The sequence below is a fragment of the Pan troglodytes genome, chromosome 10, assembly GCF_028858775.2.
Source record: "Pan troglodytes isolate AG18354 chromosome 10, NHGRI_mPanTro3-v2.0_pri, whole genome shotgun sequence".
NCBI classification, from domain to species: domain Eukaryota; kingdom Metazoa; phylum Chordata; class Mammalia; order Primates; family Hominidae; genus Pan; species Pan troglodytes.
In genome coordinates this window covers 67,564,746-67,584,130 of record NC_072408.2, presented here as the reverse complement: position 1 = coordinate 67,584,130, position 19,385 = coordinate 67,564,746, and the positions used below count along the sequence as shown (strand labels likewise).

The 19,385-nt window shown below is 42.3% G+C and overlaps 1 protein-coding gene across 2 annotated transcripts; it reads right to left on the bottom strand.

Annotated features, from left to right (window-relative positions):
- Positions 1-646: 646 nt before the first annotated feature.
- PTHLH (parathyroid hormone like hormone) lies at positions 647-12,903 on the bottom strand. Of its 2 annotated transcripts, none has more exons than XM_001142021.6 (4): positions 12,290-12,610; positions 12,003-12,125; positions 5,928-6,350; positions 647-1,133 (listed from the first exon to the last, which is right to left on the bottom strand). In XM_001142021.6, exons 2-4 carry the CDS (start codon positions 12,101-12,103, stop codon positions 1,124-1,126), a joined length of 534 nt encoding a protein of 177 aa, XP_001142021.1. In that variant the 5' UTR covers positions 12,104-12,125; positions 12,290-12,610; the 3' UTR covers positions 647-1,123. The 2 variants fall into 2 exon arrangements, with proteins under 2 accessions (XP_001142021.1, XP_009423962.1); XM_009425687.4 differs by lacking the exon at positions 12,290-12,610 and adding an exon at positions 12,634-12,903 and having other exon boundaries at positions 651-1,133.
- Between the last annotated feature and the right edge of the window lie 6,482 nt (positions 12,904-19,385).

Here is a 19,385-nt window from a genome sequence, read left to right as displayed (position 1 = left end):
TGTATGTACACCTGAACTTAAAAGTTAAAAAAAAATACAAAAGAGATTCCACATGGCATCACAACCAAGCTGTTTGCAACTAGAATTTCAGGAACTGTGATACCACAGGAAAGCAATGCTCACCTTTGAGAGCTTTTTGAGCAGTTACTTATTTCCCAAACTTGAGTCTTTCTCCTTTCTGTTAGGAACCTTAATAGGCAGTATTCTCAAGTAGCTCTTTTATGCTTAATATCGTTGTTACTAGTAAGAGCAAAATCTCTTAAATTACACTTTACATTTACAGCCTTATAGTCTCTGACTGGCCTCTTTCCCTTTTTTCCAGCTCTGGCCAACCTTCTGGACTTAATGTCTTTAATCCTTTCTCCTGATTTCTTTCTGCTTCTTTTCTGCCCACTCCTGTCTGAACTTCAAATTGAATGTACTTTATAAAATGACATCTAGATAGTTCAGCCATGCTGTTGACTTGAACTGAAATATTGAACAAAATACATTTTAAGTTGTTTTTAACTAAAAGCTAATGTAGAATTTTTGGAATGTGTACCAACATAAACATACTATGTTTAAGATTGTATTCAAATCGCTTTTTAAAAAAACATATCTTGTTCCTTCTACTAAAAATCTTAAAGGATAGAATTCACTCTCTGAATCATGATGTAATTAGATTATATTTTATTAGACATTCTTTACGAATTTAAAATACTGCTATTTTTACATGCACAAAGGAAAATCAATTTGGATAATTATATTTAGGCATTCATTAAAATCAACCACAAAATAGAGACACTTCATTGTGTCATTTATCAACATACTTGATATGTATATCTAAAGTGCATTATGTTACAAAAAATATAGAAATTCAGCAGCACCAAGATACATTTACAAAATAAATACATCAATGGACAAAATAAATTATGGTAAATGTGATAATAATAATTGGATTAGCCTTGGCAAAAAAAAAATATATTCACAATGACCAATGTGCAGTTTCATAGAGCAATGGGGGAGACAGTTTTATTCCAATGCATTTACAGTATTTACAGACAATAAATATTTCTAATACTTTCCATATGTTCACTATTACAGAATCCTGCAATATGTCCTTGGAAGGTCTCTGCTGAAAATTTCAATGCCTCCTGCAAAAAGAAGGAAGAGAAAGAAAAGGAGAAAACAGGTTAGTTTTCTTTACAAATGAAAACATAAAATATAAAGGATATAAGCTAAGGAATGCAAAATCACAATGGAAAGAGGTTCAGGGAACTTCTTGTAAATATCTCCTGCAAGAGGTATCTGTGGGATCCACCTGGATCTCCATAACCTCTGTTACAGGCAGGGTCTTCAACCTGACTTAGCCCATATGTGCGGAAAGGAAAAGGGCCTGTGTTTCCAATCATGCTGTCAGAAAAAGGAGACTGTGGAAAAATTTTCCAAGACTGCCAGCTGGCAAGTTTGGGAAGAGAAGGGACAAATTTAAGAACTTGGAAATGAGGTTACGTTGGACCATCCATCATTAAATACAATTCACTTGGAAGTTTATTCCCCAGTGACACCTGAATTAGGCAATCCAAAGCTTGTTTATTTTGTTCAGGTGCTCATTTGGACAATCTCTCACAACATAGTGGGCTGTGGTGAGGATAGTGGAAGTGTGGACTTTGGGAACAATTGGAAGGATGTGTAGTTAAATAGAGTTGATGGTATAATGATATCCATCTTAGTTGATGATATGATATTTGGCATTTCTTTAGCTGTCTTTAAACACTAATGAATGAAACTATTATTGGATTTTGTAGTAGTTTTCAAAGCCAAAACGAAAACAGAATCATTTGTCTCTCACTCTGTTGGTTTTTGAATGGATTTTTCTGTTAGCATTGGGAAAGTCTACTGTAAATGCGGGAATAATTAAGAATAAATTAATTTAAAAGTATAAAATATCAGTATTTCATATCACCATGTCTGTTTTATTATTCCGAAGTTACTAGAAACTGACACCTTTTCTAATCTATCTAAATACTGTAATGACAGTATTTTAAGATGGGTTAGCGGAGTTTTCTTTGCTTTTCTGTCTCCCTTTCTCTTCTCTTTGTGTGGTCTATGTATTTGTTCCCAAGGAAACAACTATAGAATGGAATTTGATTGGCTATGTCATTGAACTAACAGTCAGAGTTGTGGCAGAGTTTTACATGGCAGACATATATGGGTGTAAGACCTACAAAGCAGCATATTCTTAACAATTTTGGGGTTTTCTATGCTGCTTACAGAAAAAGCAAATTGAACATTTAAAAGTGTTTTAATGTCTTAGGTTACTGATCTCTTCACCAATGGTTTTGGTGGGAATGTTAAAATCGCTCCCAACTGCAAAGAAAAGAAGAGTTTAAGATTAAAATTTTAATTGGTGGATGGATGTGGATAGATGATATGAGTAAAGCCAAAAAGATGACCTCAAAACTCAATAATCTGCATTCTTTACTGATTTTTAAATGTGTTTGTACTAAATGGTATTTTGTGAATTGAGTTTAAGAATAACACAAAGAGGGAAGGAAGAGGATTTTTAACAATTATTTCCTCAGAAAGAAAGAAAAAGAAATAAGTTAAAGGACCAAGGAAAAATCTTCTATGTATCTCACCCTGCTCAGATGTTTGCTCATTCACCTTTCTTTTGATTTCTCCTTTAACAGAGGCATGTATTGGAATAGCCAAGTAAAACACCTAACAGGATCTAAAAGTGTATGTGTATGTTTACTATATGTGTGTGCATATGACAGCATTTTACAGTCCTAGCTCTTTTTACTATGGACTTTTAATATTTTTCTAAATCAGTATTTTCCAAGGCAAAAATGATATGATTTCTAACAAATGAGTCCCACTGTATCTGGATATCACATTTGAAGCATTGAAAATTCTAAAATATAATTCCTCCAGTTTAAAGCTATATATTTTTCACTGAATGGTTCATGTGAGAGGAAAATAGACAATTTTACCTCGGTTGTTTTTTTCTAAAAGAATGCTGTATTATTGGCTGGTGTGGTGGTTCACGCCTGTAATCCCAGCACTTTGGGGCAGGTGGATCACCTGAGGTCAGGAGTTCAAGACCAGCCTGGCCAGCATGGCGAAACCCCATCTCTACTAAAAATACAAAAATTAGCCAGGCATGGTGGCGGGTGCCTGCAATCCCAGCTACTCAGGAAGTTGAGGCAGGAGAATCTCTTGAACCCAGGAGGTGGAGGTTGCAGTGAGCCGAGATTGCACCATCTCACTCCAGCCTGGGCAACAGAGCAAGACTCTGTCTCAAAAAAAAAAAAAAAAAAGAATATTGTTTTTCAAACTATTGTATGTATTATAATCAAGTTCATGCTTGCCATATCATCAGACCTCTTGGTTCACCATGTAACAATGCAAAAAGACTAAGGAGGAGACGTTAATAAAAGACTTATCACTTATAAAACTTTAAGTATTCTGAAAAGATTTTATCTGGATTACAAAACTTGCATGGCCCCATACATTCTCATCAATACACTCCTAAGCTTCCTCACTCTTCCCTGAACCTCTGTTGGATTGTGTTGGGAGAGTGCCAACATTTGGCTGCCAAACAGTTCTTTCCATGAATGTCCCTCACAAACAGGGAAGAGAAAGGAAAAGCAGAAACCTCCTATTTCTTTCAGCCCTAGGTCTGGATTTGATTAGGCCACTGTCTAATTTTCACTAGACCTACTTTAACTTAGGGGTAGTTCCAGGCGTAAGAATTGACGAGTGTTAATTTTCATCAATTCTCCAGATACTTAAAGAACATTGCAAATTTGAAATAAATAAAATCCATCAAAAGTTATTTATACCTCTTTTTATAACTCATATATATGTGTATATATATATGTATATATATGTGTGTATATATATATATATATAATTTTTGCCTCATAGAAACATACCCCCCTAGATAGATAGATAGATATAAATAGATAGATGATAGATAGGTAGAGGGTACAATCAGAACTAGGTCTAAAAACACCAAAATAATATGTTGCAATTTATTGAATGTTTACTATATACATATATGTTTTTATATATATGTTTATATATATGACATGTTTATATATATGAGACAATGGATAAAAATAGGTTTTGGCAATAAAGTAGGGTCCTTACATTAGTTATAAATATATACAGTTAGGATCCTATCTTAAAATACACTAAATATGTGCAGTAAGCCAGAATTTATAGGGTTTGTTACCCTTTAGAGATCCATTAGATGTTTGCAGGATAGGTCATTCACTGTGCTCAAGATTTTTCTAGTGCCACTGCCTATTGATTACTGAAGCTGTACTACTTATCCCATATGATTGCTATTTTATGTGCTATTTAATGATGGGTTTGCCAGCTTAAAGAGACAAATAATGGTGAATAGGTTCAAGGTCCCCTTTGAAGCATCATCCTATAATCCTATCTGTAGCACAGTCAAAGGAAATGACTAAAGAAGTAACAGGGGACTCTTAAATAATGAGATCATTAGTTGCGTATGATGTGTTCTTCTGTTGTTTCCATTTTTTTTTTCAAACCCCACAGAAGTGCTGTACTGAAAAGTGAAAAGAAAAAAAAATCATTTCAATGGAAATGCATCGATAAAGAAGCAGGGCGAACATAGCACTGTCTACATGTCAGAAAACAGGGAGATAAATCCAGCTTTGGGGCCACCTATTTCAATTCCAAGGACTACTCAGGTCTTTTAGCCGTGGAATGCCTTGGCTTTCTATTTTATAAAATGGGATTAATATTTGCCCCACTTTTTGCCTCATAGAAACATACCCCCCTAGATAGATAGATAGATAGATAGATAGATAGATAGATAGAAATAGATAGATTATAGATAGGTAGATGGTACAATCAGAACTAGTTCCAAAAACACCAAAATAATATGTTGCAATTTATTGAGTGTTTACTATATGACAGATATTTAGTCCACATATAATCTCATTTAGTTGACACCAAACTCTATGAGGTTGGTACAATTATATTTCACAGAAGATGTAAGTGAGTCTTAGAAAGGCAGAGTAACTTGCCCTAGGTTGTGAACTTAAATAAATTCAGACCCAAGACTTGGCCCTAAGTTATTTGATCCCAAAGTCTAGGAGTGTCATTATTACCTAAATCTGTGAGCTAAGGATAAACAAGCCACATAAATGTGAAGTTTTATTTTTCCTACGGCATTACCCTAGAAAAATTATTTCATCTTGCCAATGAACAAAAAGATACATGAGAAAAACCTATATCCTTGTAAGTTAATACTTAAACATTTTCAGAAACCATTTATTTTGTATGAGCTGGTAGAAACCAGAGTTAAATTTAATTAAACAAATTTAAGGCATGTGTTTAAAACATAATTTAAGTTCTTTACATTAAAATAAATTTGAGATTTAATTAAATACATTTAATTAAATAAAAAGTGTGAATGGCTCAGAATCGTTTATGACATGATGCTGTTCTGCAGTGTTTGTAGATAATATCAAATGCTTCTATATTCTCCCTTGAAGTGAAAGAACGTAAGAAATGAAAAACACTGAAGAAAGTTTGCCCAGGTGTGAGAGTAAGGGGAAGAAACACACTTCTCCAGCAAATTATGAAGATGGTCACTAGCTTCTGAAGCTTGAATATGAAATTATTTGGTAGAGTGGTAAAGGATTGATGTTGGGTGACGGTGGAGAAAGAGGAATGGGCTCTAAAGCCTCTCTATGGTGCTGGAGGACAGGGGTGTGTGTGGTAGGGGGGTACTGCTTTAAGGCAGACAATATTCTGACTTATTCTCTGTCAATTGCTACACAATCGATAGAGATACATAAAAGGGAGAAAATTCTAGGTTTGTCCAAGCCAAGGCAGAAGGGAGGCTCCAAAACCCAGCTGAGAGCACCCCGCTGAGGCTACGGGCCAGAGAAGCCTGTTACCGTGAATCGAGCTCCAGCGACGTTGTGGAGGTGTCAGACAGGTGGTCCCCTTCTAGCCCACTCCCAGTCACTCCAGAGTCTAACCAGGCAGAGCGAGTTCGCCGTTTTTTCTTTTCCTGCTCCTTGCGTTTCCCGGGCTTGCCTTTCTTTTTCTTCCCAGGTGTCTTGAGCGGCTGCTCTTTGTACGTCTCCACCTTGTTAGTTTCCTGAGTTAGGTATCTGCCCTCATCATCAGACCCAAATCGGACGGGGTGGTTCTTTGTGTTGGGAGAGGGCTTGGAGTTAGGGGACACCTCCGAGGTAGCTCTGATTTCAGCTGTGTGGATTTCTGCGATCAGATGGTGAAGGAAGAATCGTCGCCGTAAATCTTGGATGGACTTCCCCTTGTCATGGAGGAGCTGATGTTCAGACACAGCTCTTTTGCTTTGAAAGAAAATATCAGAGGGGAAGAAAACAGTTAAATTTTAGTTGCTGATAGAGACAACAAAGACATGAGTAAATCTCTTTAGTTTTCTAGTTGGTCCACCGTAAGACACAAGCTGGATGGGTAGCAAGCTCATTGCGCAGGGAAGGGTAACCAGTGGGAAGGAAAGAGCTGGCAGTTGGAAGGCTCCAGCTCATGGTCCCAGTTCTACCACTCACTAGGTTGTGACCTTGGTGGGAACATGAACATTCTTGGGCCTCATGGGCTTCAACTGTATAAAAGGAAGAGTCAGAGACGGTGATTTCTATACTTCCTTCCCGGTTTAAAACACTATGATTCAGTTATGATCAGAAATAGACAGAAACCACGGAGTATCTCTTCACATTTTTCAGAGTTCTGCTGAGAAAATAAATCTAGAAGTCCCAGCCTGGGAAATAAAAGGCAGCTGCTTTTACCTGAGTATTCTCTCTCTCTCTCTCTCTCTCTCTCTCTCTCTCCTCTCTCTCTTCTCTCTCTCTCTCCTCTCTCTCTCTCTCTCTCTCTCTCACACACACACACACACACACACACACACACGCCCCATTAAGAAAATAATAATATTGAAACAGCAAGCCATAAGAGTAAAAACAAACAAAGGCTGAAGGAGAAGTGAGCAGTGAAGCCTGTCTAGGAAACCATCTGATTCACAGACTGAACTTTAACATTTTAGACTACTGGCTACCAAGAACATACATTTGAAGGCCAATCGTCAGAGAGAGAGAGAGAGAGAAAGAGAGGGAGAGTATGTGTATTTTTCTGTAAAGTAGTGGGTGGTCTCCTTAAAATGGGTTTCTTTGTGTGCTTAAATGAGCTCATTCTGTTTCTTCTGTGCTTCATGTTTTTTTTTTTTAAATTTAGAACTTCAGAGAGTATGATCCTTACTACTTAGTTGAGAAGTTCACTTTTCTACTTGCTCTCTTTGTCTTAAAATTCTCTAGGAAAAAATATAAAGGATTTTTCTATTTAAATGACACTCTAATGACAATATCATGAGAAAGAATAAACTAATTCTCTATCAATCCTTTTAGATAACACCCAAACTCTTGCTTAAATGTCCATTGTGTATTCTTTTATTATTAACCATATGTACGGACTGCATCCGTTAATCAGTCATATCATGCCTGCTTCAACTCTGCATTAACTCCAATTTCTACCGTTGGAATAGTCCTCCAAACTGGCCCATCCTCAAAAGCATCTCAAAGTGTTTCCCAGGGCTACATCCCATGTACTCTGACTTCCCTGAAACAATGGTGTCTGGGTCCTTTGTTGCCTTTGTTGGTGCAATGTCTTTAACTCCTCAGAGAAATATGGCAATCATAAATAGCATTATTACTGCCCCCATTGTATTCATGGGGAAAGTGAGGTGCAGAGAGGTTAAATGACTTGCCCTAGTCTACACAATGAGAACTGGCAGAGCCAGGGCTCCAAAAACTAGGTCTTCTGATTCTAAAGCCAAGACTGCTTTTTCAATTTCCTCAACCCTTTCTCCTGCCTAAGCGGAAGCTGAAGCTGAAGTCCCAGCCTGTTCCTGTGTTGAGGCAACATGGTAAGGAGAGTACAGGGTATATGCATGGGGCATAGAGTAACAAGCCACCACAATAATAGGCAGATTGGACAGAAATTTATCAGTTTCCTTGAAGATCAAGCCTATTGCCCCGAAAGTTCATTTTCATCATCAAATTTAGGAACTACAAGAGTTTGGATTATCACTGGATGAATGAGTCAAAGAAAAGAGTAAGAGATGAAAATACAGTCATCATTTCTCTGGCCCTTCTAGCTAGAATGTCAGCTACCTTCTAGTATTTTAGTGTGTGGACTGACTTGAAGCCATGTAGCTCATTCAAAAAAGACATGACTTAATGGAAAGGAATTTAACAGGAGCCTGGTTTAAATGAGGCATGAAGGAGTCTCTCTTTCTTTTAGAAGGTGCCACATGTGACTAGATTAAAATTCACTTACTCTGTGGTAATAGTTAGTATTCTGGAAACTTTTAAGAATCTACAAGTTTGAGGCTTTGGTACAAGGTATTTATATCCTTTAATAACATTTATAAAATAATAGGACAGATATAATTGCATATTTCATAAGCACTGCAGTTTAATAAGTATCTTTTAGCAAAATGTCACATTAAAAAGAAGTTCTTAACCACTGATAATTTATAGTATTGGGGGCTTTTATTTCTCTTTGTTCCTGGCAGAAGCCCTCGTCTTCTGTATTGCTCTCCAAATGGATAAAGTGTAGCCCATTTTAGCTTAACTTGAGGCCAAAACTTTTAATGGTTGGTCTATTCTAATTAAGCCACCATTGCTCATGCCCCTTCTCATGGGCATATGTGCTTGTCATCTTGGCCAGCCTGTCAACTGTGAGTCACAGTGCCTTCCTAACTCAAGCTGCATTTTCCCAGGATAGTTCTCTTGGGAAATGCAGTGATCATTCTATCCTTCTAATTTATAAAAAGCCTACAATATGGCACAGTTTTGTTCAATTTAAAATAGTACATTGCTTACGAGGGACAAAGCTTTTCATCTGCCTTTTGGGGGAAACTGTTAGTATTTTGGAAAACACAAGTTTTCTTAAATGCTAAATTGGAAATGCTGTTAGACACTTTACTTAGTATTTCAAAAACTTCTGCAATTAAAGTATTGTGAAGAATGAATCTCTCACTAAGCAGTTGCATTAGAGGATCAGGAATATAATGGCATCAGTATAAACTAGGTATACAGAGGTAGTGAGTAATAAATTTAAATTAAGGATGTTTTCAATTTAGATAACTCTGAAATATTTAAGTTGTAAATATGGCCTCAATAATAGTCTTTTACTCAATTTGTCTGTAAACATTACATAGCACTATGGTTCACATGACACTTACATACCTAAGCTCCAAAATGGAAAAACAGGTAGGTTATGTATCATGTTCTCCTTTGATTATTGTAAAAAAAAATTGCAAAATTTGGGGGAAATGCTTATCACAGATAACCCTAAATTCAGCCCAAACATAGTTCTTCTCCTTTAATAAAAAAATCACTCCAAGGGAGTTTTTAGGGAAGAAGCTTAGATTTCTAAGGAACTATCAAGGAACAGAGGGCATAAAAACAGTGATGGAAATTCCCTTTCCAGCACAGGAAGAAGCAGTATGCTTGTACTGATGCTAGGCTTCTAAGGACGGACTCTGTGTTTGAGAAGAAAAGTTCTGTGGTACATGCAAGAGACAGGGTTAGGGTGTTAGAGTTAAGATGACTCACCAGAAGGTCCTTCCAACCCAAATGACTCAGTAGAAAGTTATGCTTTTCATTAAATGGAATAGACCCAGTCTGGCTCCTAAGCAAATCAGCCAATGATGTTTTAGGTTTCTGAATCTGTGGAGTTCCCTCTCTAACTTAAACATAGAGATAGCCACCTGCCAGAAGCCTTGTTCATCTGCACAAGAACATCCATAGGCCTCACTTTCCAGTATCCAACTTGATCATGCTCTAGCTCCATTAATTAAAATCTTTGGGATTAACAGGTCAAAAAGACTCACAATTTGCAACTGCTTCCTTTGCATGGTTTAGGAAGTCTTATTGTTATAGTAATTTCCTCTCCCTTAAAAGTTAGCATCTAGTTAAAAAAAAAATCTATACTTCTAAAGCAGTTTCCCTAATACTTGGTGTGAAAACCGGGGAGTAATATGGTTTGATTATATGTTAAAATTTCTTTCAAGAAACTAGCTTGATTTAGCATAATGGTAGACTTATGTTTTGTCTAGCACACAAAATTTACTGTTACTTGGCAGCAAGACAAAAATAATGACTTGTTTTTAAAAACTCCATTTGGCTATGATAATTTGATGAAACATCTTCATCTACTGATGATTTCAGCCTCCATGAAAAACCATGCCTGTAATGTGATGATCTATTACCCATTAACTATGAGAATGTTTTGTGGTAGTTTTATAACCATCTGCTGAGTGTGAGTGTTTAACTACAATATTATATTTCACCCACAAACAAAACTATAACAGTCGCTGGCTGCTAAATGGTTTCTGATGTGCGTTTTGTAAGGTGCAACAAAGAAAGAGTTAAAAATAGCCTTTAGGACAACTTAGCAGTATTTTTATGCCATAGTTGTGTATATAATCATGACTCACTTGCTGTTTCTCAAAAGAGAAAACAGATATTTCTTAAGCAACTTTAAAGAAAAATTTGGCTCTGTTCCAAGGTAGTATTTCTTAGCCAAATAAATATAGTATTTAAGTGTGCTTTTAAAAATTCAGTCTTCATTTCTATTTATGTATGAATTTCAAATTATTGAATTTAACACAAGTTTCAAAATGAGCAAAAAGTCTGAAGACAGTTTTCCGAAATACATCGGTAAAACGTTGATCTGAAGAATACAATGCAGCCTTTTCTTCGGTATAATGTTCTACACAATTTGCCTTAGGAGATTCATAATAGATTTTCATTTTGATGCCAAGGTTCCGACATGTCTAAAGTAATTTCATTTAAGGATTTTCTCCTCTAATAATAATAGACCACGAGCACGTATAAAACAGTTGCCTTTTTGTACACCCTCGGGAATTTACAAGGAAGCACCATAAACCTGACTGTAAATATTAGATACTGCTATTTTTATTGTTAGTGTAAAAATTTGCCTTAATTCCTTCTCCAGAGTCAAACGCATCTCAGTTCTCGAACTTTATAGTTTTCCCATTCTGAACACTGAGTCTGCAGTTTAAAGATCACCCAACTATGGTGTTATACACATTAGTGAACTGCTAGGTCCAACAGATTATTAAGATCATGTTACTCTATCACTGTTCCAAGTTTTCAGTCACACGACATAGTGATATTTCTCTGGTGTGCTTGGACGTATGATTATTTCAAAGTTGAAGTTATCATTAAAAGAATCACCAAGTGAGAATGCCAAAATACAAGTTTTCAGTCTACAATGCAAATATTTGACTCCAGATTAAAGAACTGTTAGCAATAACTCCAAGAAAAAAAAAGTTTCCACACCTAAAATTCATTTTGGAATCAAGCGCTCTAGCGTTCCTGAACTGTATCAATACTAACATTGGAGTCGTGCCACTGCAAAGTTGTTACTACTTCATTATATAATACGCTTTTATTATGTAATGTGTTCCTATTTTATATGCTTAAAATTATGTCATTCATAATAAAATTAGATGTACGGCTTTTGCTTTTTCACACGCAAACCGCCACCCACATTCAGTATGTATACAAGCGCGCAGGCCATACGTCCCCAGGACCGCTCAGCTTCCTCCGAGTTTCAGAAGCTTCCTGGGTCCTGACAGTAACCATCACCCCCCAACTTTTTTTCTTTTCCACTAGAGGCAGAGGATCTTTCCCTAGAAGAGATTCTGTGAAACGCTCCCTCTTATGGAAACACCCATAAAATCTCTCTCTTGCCTGTCTCCCGTTGAAGATCAACCAGTTCTCCTGCCAGGTTTGAGGACCCGGGCTCAGGCCCCGGCAGGTATCCGGGATGGTCCCTCTCCCTAACCCGGGCAAGGAGCATCGGTGACCGCTGCAAGCCCTCGGCAGCATCCCAGCTTGGCAGCCCCTCCCCCTGGCCTCCCCAACCCGGCGCCCTGGGGAGGATGGGGCACTTACAGGCGGCGGCTGAGACCCTCCACCGAGCGCCCGCAGGAGGGCACCGCGTAGCTCAGCAGGAACACCGCGACGCTCCACTGCTGAACCAGTCTCCGCTGCATCGTCTCCGCTCGCGCTCGGGACCTGCAACAGAAGGGAATGGGACCCGAGTGTCAGTCCGGACTCTCCATCTCCCCGCACTACTCCGCTCCCCCTTTTTAGCCCGCTCTCAAAAAGCCTCTTCAACATCAAGGGCATCTCCCAAGTTGAAAAGAAAAAAAATTTCTCTGGAGCCTCTCAGCACTTACTTATTTAGCAACCGGCTACTCCAACTGTGCTTTCTCCAAACCACACAGCCAGAAAGAGCAAAAAGGGAAAAAAGAAACAAATCAGAGGCGCTTCCTCTGAAATAATAGCGAAAATAAAATGGTTTTATATATGCATCAATGATAAGTAGTGTGTTTACACGTCTCCCATAGCAATGTCTAATTAATCTGGCCAGCAGTTCTCCTGGGTTCGTGGAACAGGGCTAACCGCCTCCTAAAAGAAGAAAGTTTCCCCCTCTGAAGTCAGCTTCTTTGCGAACCAGGCCCTTTCGTTCCAGAGCCACTTGTAGCGAAACCCACATATATATACATAGCTGTCTGTCTACCTCCTCTGGTGGGCTGGTTGCTTCCGGAAAGTTGATTCCACACACCCTGAGAACAAGTTTCAAGTGCGTGTGTCGTCGATCAGGAGGGCCAGGTGGCGGCGAGGGCGGGTCGTTAGTGGCAGCCGGAGCGGCAGGGAGGCGGCAGCCCTGCTTCACGGGCGGGGAGACATGCTGGCCGGGCGGCGCAGGTTGGAGGCGAGTTGAAAACCGAGCGGAGGAATGTTCACACGCTCCGAGGCAAACCTGCCGGAGAAGTGAGCTAGTCGCAAAGAGGTGGCGCCCTAGGAACGCGCGCGGGGCGAGCGAGGGCGCAGGCGGGCGGGCGGGCGCGCGGGGGGCGGGGGCGGCGACGGGCTGCCCGAACGGGCCCCGCGCCGCCCGAGCGAATGGAGGGGAGCCCCGAGCCGGGAATGAGCGGCGAGCGGCGGAGCTCCCCACTCCCGCGCTGCCGACCCCGGAGCTGTCAGGAGCTCTGCCGAGCCCCACCCCGGAGCCCGGGCCCTGTCGCGCCATCCCCGGGCCGGGGGCGTGGGCGCATCCGCTTGCTCCCTCCAGGCCCGGCCGGCTCCTGCCGGCGCGGCGGATCCGGGAGCCGAGATCCCCGAGGGCGTGCGGACTGCCCCGGGCAGCCGGCGGTCCCCGGCGCGCCGAGCTGGACGAGCGGGCGCCAAGACCACCAGGGGCGGACCGACGAGGAGGAGGCCAAGGAGCTGGGCCGGGGACCGCGGGCAACCGGGAGCCTGCGCGGAGAGGACGCGGGCTGTTGGCCTGTGAATTTAAGGAGCCCGAAGCTCGCCTGGCAGCTCGGGGCGATGCATGAGAACCTTCCTCCCTGGCCCATTCCCGGGATGAACTGAGTGGGGAGCATCGGCTAGAGAGACGGAGATCTTTTGCTTAGAAGAACAAAAACAGTTCCAGACTTCATATATAAATTGCACTTTTTGCTGTTTCAGAACTGCTGGGAGACATCTGGAGCCGGTCCCAAAAAACCCGCGCACAGGAGAGATCCCCCTTTTGAATTGCAGAGGGGGACCGACACTCCTGGAGCACGCACACGGCCCTTTTCACTCATGGTCGGGAGTCTAACCCATCCTTTCTCTGATACCCTACCTGGTTGTCCCCTCCCCCTCCAAAGTCCCAGGTTACAGATTCTTGGAAGACTGTATCCGAGTCGCTGCAGCCAGCGGACAGATGCAGTGGAACTATGGTTATGTGCTGCTCTGCCTGGGAGAAGCGACGGGAAAGCCGAGGTTCTTTCCAAAGCTAATGGGCGGGGAAGAAAGACTGCTCGGAATTACTGGGTAGTATCATCTAGGAAAGGATTGCAGCGGGAGTGGATACCCGCCCCAGGGCTCCTCTAACTTTTTGAAAAGAGCGCGAGTGGACTGGGAACCATTCAAGGGGTATTTGTCTTCTAGGCAATCCTGCTGGTAGGGTTCATTAGTTTCTAGAAGGCTAGTGTGATTTAGATTCTTGAGATGATTCAAGGAGTGTGGCCTTTATCAAGCCTGACTTTCCGGGTGATGCTCCACATATTTTACCCAGAGTGGGAGAAATAGCACGCTGTCACCGAGACCCTCGCTCATCGGGGCTCCCACTGGTTCACTGCAGCTAGCTAGCAGTTAAAGTTTGCTGCTTAGGTTGGGTGGGGGGGCATCTTTTCTTAGAAGCTCCTGCCTTCCTCAGTTCATTACTGTAAACCCCGTACCTTAAAAGACTCGGCTTCTTCTCACTAACAAAGAAAAAAAGCAAAACAAAACCAACACACACACACACACACACACACACACACACACACACTCTCTCTCTCTCTCTCTCTCTCTGGGAATTTCCACAACTTCCCTTGAATGTGTAAGGATTTCTAAATGTTAGACTTGTTTGGATAGTATGAAAGGACAAAGTATCAGCACTCAGAAATGTCAACCTTTGAACCTCGAACACTTTCTGATTTATAAAAAGAATCCTTCCAAAAAGATTCAGGAGCCCTAATGTAATCGTTAGACCTGAAGGGGGAAATCTGTAAAAAAAAAAAAAAAAAAAAAAAAAAAAAGTCAATCACAAATGAGCCATTTAATACTTGCAAGTTGTTTAACATTGAAATGATAATATTTGCTTCCACAATAAAAAGTCCAAGGTACCTAGCCAAGTTTCAAACTATCCAGGCTTTAAAAAGTCAACCCTTCTCCCAATAGAAGGTTAAAACAAAAATCAGATTGAAATTATCAAATCACTTATGTTGTAAATAAATTCACTTTACTTTCAGAACATTATAAATTAAGGACTGGCATCAATAGACTGCTTTGATTTATGTTGCTTTTTCTACTAATTAAACAAAATTAACCCCCCACTCCTTCCCTCCTTTCTTTTTCCCCACACACTTTTCTGGTGTTAATGGCAAAACATCTATCAAATATTTTTAGAATTTCCTCTCCTCCACAAAAAGAGAAAATATAGACACAGGAAAAATAAATAGTCTTTATATACTCGGAATACCAAAGTTCCCTCCTAATTTATTACTTCACCTTTTCCTTGATTTACAATCTTCTCTCTGCTCTTCTGGCTGAAAGAGGGAAATCTTCTCAGCAGTCTTTTCCAGAAATATTTTTTGTTGTTCTTCAGAAAACATAAAATTAAGTCTTAAAATGAATTAAAAGCTTCTTGAAAGGAGACTTCTGTTCCCACTAAAGGCAATTATTAGAAAGCAGGTACCTCTTCCAAGCTGCCCTGTTTATTACTTTCAGTAGAAATTCTCCTCAATATATACCCAGGACCCTGACTTTTTGCCTGTTTTGGAAAGGATATTTTCTGACATCATAATCTAGTTCCTAACATAACTGAGTAATCTCCATCATAATAATGCAGAGGATGCATGACTGCAAATGAGACACAGCAAGAGCACCCCCTACCACCTCCCCCCCCGCCCCGTCCCCCCAGCCCACACACACACCTTTTTTCTAAGGTTTAGAAATAGAACAAGTGCCAATAGAAGCTAAATGTTTGCTTAGGCCTTGCTGTCATGTAAATGCACCTTAGCAAATGGGAAGGCCTGCCTCTAATCTGAAGTATTTCCATGTTTAGCATTATAAGATCTACACCTACACAAATGCCTAGCCCATGAGCACCAGGCTTCCATCTTCCCATCCCCAGTGGCAGTTTATTACAGTATATCAAATTTTAAAAGAGGTTGAAAAAATTTTAAATGCATTACTCTTAAATTCAGTTGAATACCCAGTTAATGTATATCTCCTGTCATAGCTTAGAAAAAAGTAAATAGCATTTATGCTTAGCCTCTTCATCCTTCTTTCTTCTTTCCTCCTTAACCCAAACAGCAAACAGATATACATTATAAACCAAATATGAATCTATGGCACTTTAAACAGTGCACCTGGGCTTGGGAATTCTCTTATTACCAATAAGCATCCAGATTTCACATTTACCAATCTGTAGCTGCAAGCTATATCTCTAAAATCCCCTGGAACCAAACAACTAAACTCATCCCATCTCTTCTCCAAACTTTTTTCAATGTTTACAAAGAGACGTTGCATAATCAGCTCAAGTAATGTTCTCATTGGATTCCATTAGAATGTGGCTCTCATCGCTCGCCTGGACTGAGACTTGAGAGGAGGCTGTTGCCAGCTGACCTCAAGGTAGCAAAAAAGAAAAAAAGATGTAATGCCTTCAAACCCCAAGTAACAATAGGAAAGGGTGTGTTTCTTTATTAAATCTTTTTGTAGTTAGGTGAGGATAAGACTTCTCCAGGAACAGGGCGGGCTGCTAACCTCTGGAGGAACTGCCTCAGGGAGGAGTGTATAGATATGCATCAAGCTGATGGGATCCTCCCATGGGAAAAGTGGGCCTCACACCCTTCCTCACCCTTCCCTACTTCCTGGGCAATGTTCTGCTTCCCCCACACTGAAGCAGGAGGCCCAGAGAGGAGGCGGTTTCCTGGGAGGAACCCAAACCAATGTGAGATGAGAAGGTCTTTAGGAAATGGGGGTCCTTGAGGACCGGTTCTTAAAGGTCAAGCACTTGAGCACCTCGCAAACTCCTGACAATTGAAACATATCTGAAGAGTCTTCTTCAGATATGTCTGTGTGTGTGTGTGTGTGTGTGTGTGTGTGTGTGAGAGAGAGAGAGAGAGAGAGAGAGAGAGATAGAATATGAATGTGCAGTGTCCCAGTCCTGATCTCCTGGACTGGTGCCAGCCAGCCAGATGCCTGCCCTTGGCTGGCCAAGTTTTTGGCTCCTGAAAGTAGGCAGCTCTGGACTTGTACGAGGCCACAGAGAGAGTTCCAAGCCCCACCTGGCTCAGGCGACAACCTCTCAACCTGAAGTCAATCTCCGGTGGCATCACAGGACCCTCCTGGCAGCAGCCCAGTTCCCCACATGAACCGAATGGTCCTTTCTTAAATTTTGAGCCGGGGGCTGCCTAAAAGGTGCTGCCCCCGCAAGCATTTTACCTCCCTAACACCATTCTCTGCCCGTGCCACGCTGGCCTCGAAGTCCCTTCCCAGGGCAGCACCCGGACTGAGATGTCTAAACTCTCCGGCAGGAAGGATACCTATCCAGACACCCGCACTGGATGTCCTGTCTGTTTGGCTTTGAGCTGGTCATTACGGTGTCTTTGGATCCTGCCTAACTTTTCTGTAATTTTTATCAGAAATAAGGCTTCAGGAGAGCAACCGTTGAGTTATGCGCTCCTTCTCTGGAGTCTCCTGCCCTGGTGTTTGCGCTCCCACTGCAGCAAGGGAGGCCTGAGTCTCTTAGGGCAGGGGTCCAGGGTCTTGGGAGAGGCCTTAGGGCAAGGGGATGATCTTTTTCAGCCTCCCCTCCCCTCCTCCCACCCAGCGTCCTCATCCCCACCGCCTGCGATAGACTTGGGTCGCCCATTAGGAAGCTGATCCGCAGGGACGGGGCAGGCTTGGCTCCTGGGGATCTTAGGCTCCATGGGAACTTCGGGGGTCTCGGGGCCCGTAAGCGGATCTAGCTACTACTTCCCCTAGGTTCTCCTCGGGCTTCAGTCCCTGAGAGTCTGGACTCCGGGCTGCCGCACAGAATCCTTCTTGCCCGGAGCGGTATTATTGAGGTCTTTGCGTTCTGCCCCGCCCTGTCCCGCCGGCTTGGGTGCTTGGTTTCTAACCCGAGTATACTCGGAGTCTCTGGTCCTGCGCGCCCCCCTCCTCCCGGGAGAGCCCCGTATCTGGCTGCGGGTAAGGGAAAGCTTCGGGAACCCCGAGACCCAAGGACAGGGTCGGAGGGAGCGCGCGAACTTCCTCTGAGCAGGGCTCTCCCTCCCCTCCCCTCTCCCTCCAGGTCAATTTATGACTCAAACATGAGATAAGCCCTAGGCAGACGGTGACGCTGACTTCCCCGTGGGGGCGCGGGGAGAGAAGGATGAGGCAGACGTACCCCCTCCCTGGCCTGGCCCTGTCCGGGGCCGCGTCGGGGTGTGGAGGGGCGACTCCCTTCCTCCGGGAGCCCCGACTCGCTCTCTCCCAGCGCGCCTCCCCTGCGCCCGTAAAGCTCGGCCCTGCCGGAGCCCCGGGACCCGTCTGTTTTATTTCACTTAACACGATCTGCAAAGCCAAGGCCGGGTGAGGTGCGGCGCGGGAGAGGAGAGGATATGAACGGACGTGGAACGAAGTTCTGTCTGCCAACTCCCTCCGTCTGATTCTTGGAATCCGGTGGCACCTTAAAGGACGGAATTGAGGGCAAGGAGAAGATTATTAATCCCCGAAGCCCGCTCTGTCTATATATAACTGCTCAGTGGTTACAGTTGGCGATCGCAGGGTGGGGGTTGGGGGTGTAGACCGTGGGCCATGGAACACATGGCATCTCTCCAGGGCATAAAAATCAATCTAGCTGGTGGCTCCTATGGAGTTTGTAAATTGCGCGGAGCTGGCTGGGGGAAGCCAGTGAGCTGTCCATGGTGGTTAAGGCTCGTTGATGTGCGTGCTCGGGCTGTCCTGGTGAGGCACAGACGCCCCTACCCCAGGGGCCGCAACGCCCCAGAGCCCCAGCCTGCCAGCGATCCAGCCGGTGTGCGCCCGACACGAGGCTGGACGTGTCTGTTTGCACAACTCCAGGACGCGCTCTTGCACAGAGGCCGAATTCCAGAGATAGACGGAAAAATCTCCCGATTCCAAATTGTGGGTTTCCTTTTAGTTCCTTCCTGAACGTGTCTTTCCCCACTCAGGCAACGTTTCACATGCTTTAAGAAACGTCCATCCATTTTAGTAGCCTCTCTCCTTTTCCTTTGCTAAGGTTCTGTTCTCTAAAGAGAGAGAAGCAAGTTGATGATCTTGTTAGGCTTCTGTTTGTTAAAAGCATCCACCAGCATTTGCGCCATGTGGGATGTCCCCAACACCTGCTTTTATTGAGTGGGGAAACTGCTGCCAGGAGATTGTCCGGTATCTCAGGAAAATTGGACAGTTTCTTCTCTAGGGGTGGTGAAGCCCTTTGTAGCATATTGTTCAGTGGGGCGACTTCATTAATCACCATTGTCCTGAGCCGTGTGTGTGATCGCCACTCCTAGCAAAGGAGAAAACAAATGCTATGGGAGTTTCCTTGTAGGTACAGTTTTGCCCAGTTCTTGTGACATATTCTTATGAAAAAACATTTACAAAGGTAAGCTTCTATACATGTTTAAGGCAATTAAATTATCTCCACATTTTACTTTTTTGTCTCTTAATTTATCCTGGCAATTTTCTCCTTACTTAACTTGGATAGAGATCTCATCTTCAACTGAATAA

Bases quoted from the DNA above. Each gene is read 5' to 3' on its own strand.
- PTHLH (XM_009425687.4), bottom strand. From the start codon at position 12,103: ATGCAGCGGAGACTGGTTCAGCAGTGGAGCGTCGCGGTGTTCCTGCTG. The intron at 6,351-12,002 runs GTAAGTGCCCCA...TTTCTTTCAAAG, and splicing joins GAGGGTCTCAGCCGCCGCCT to CAAAAGAGCTGTGTCTGAAC.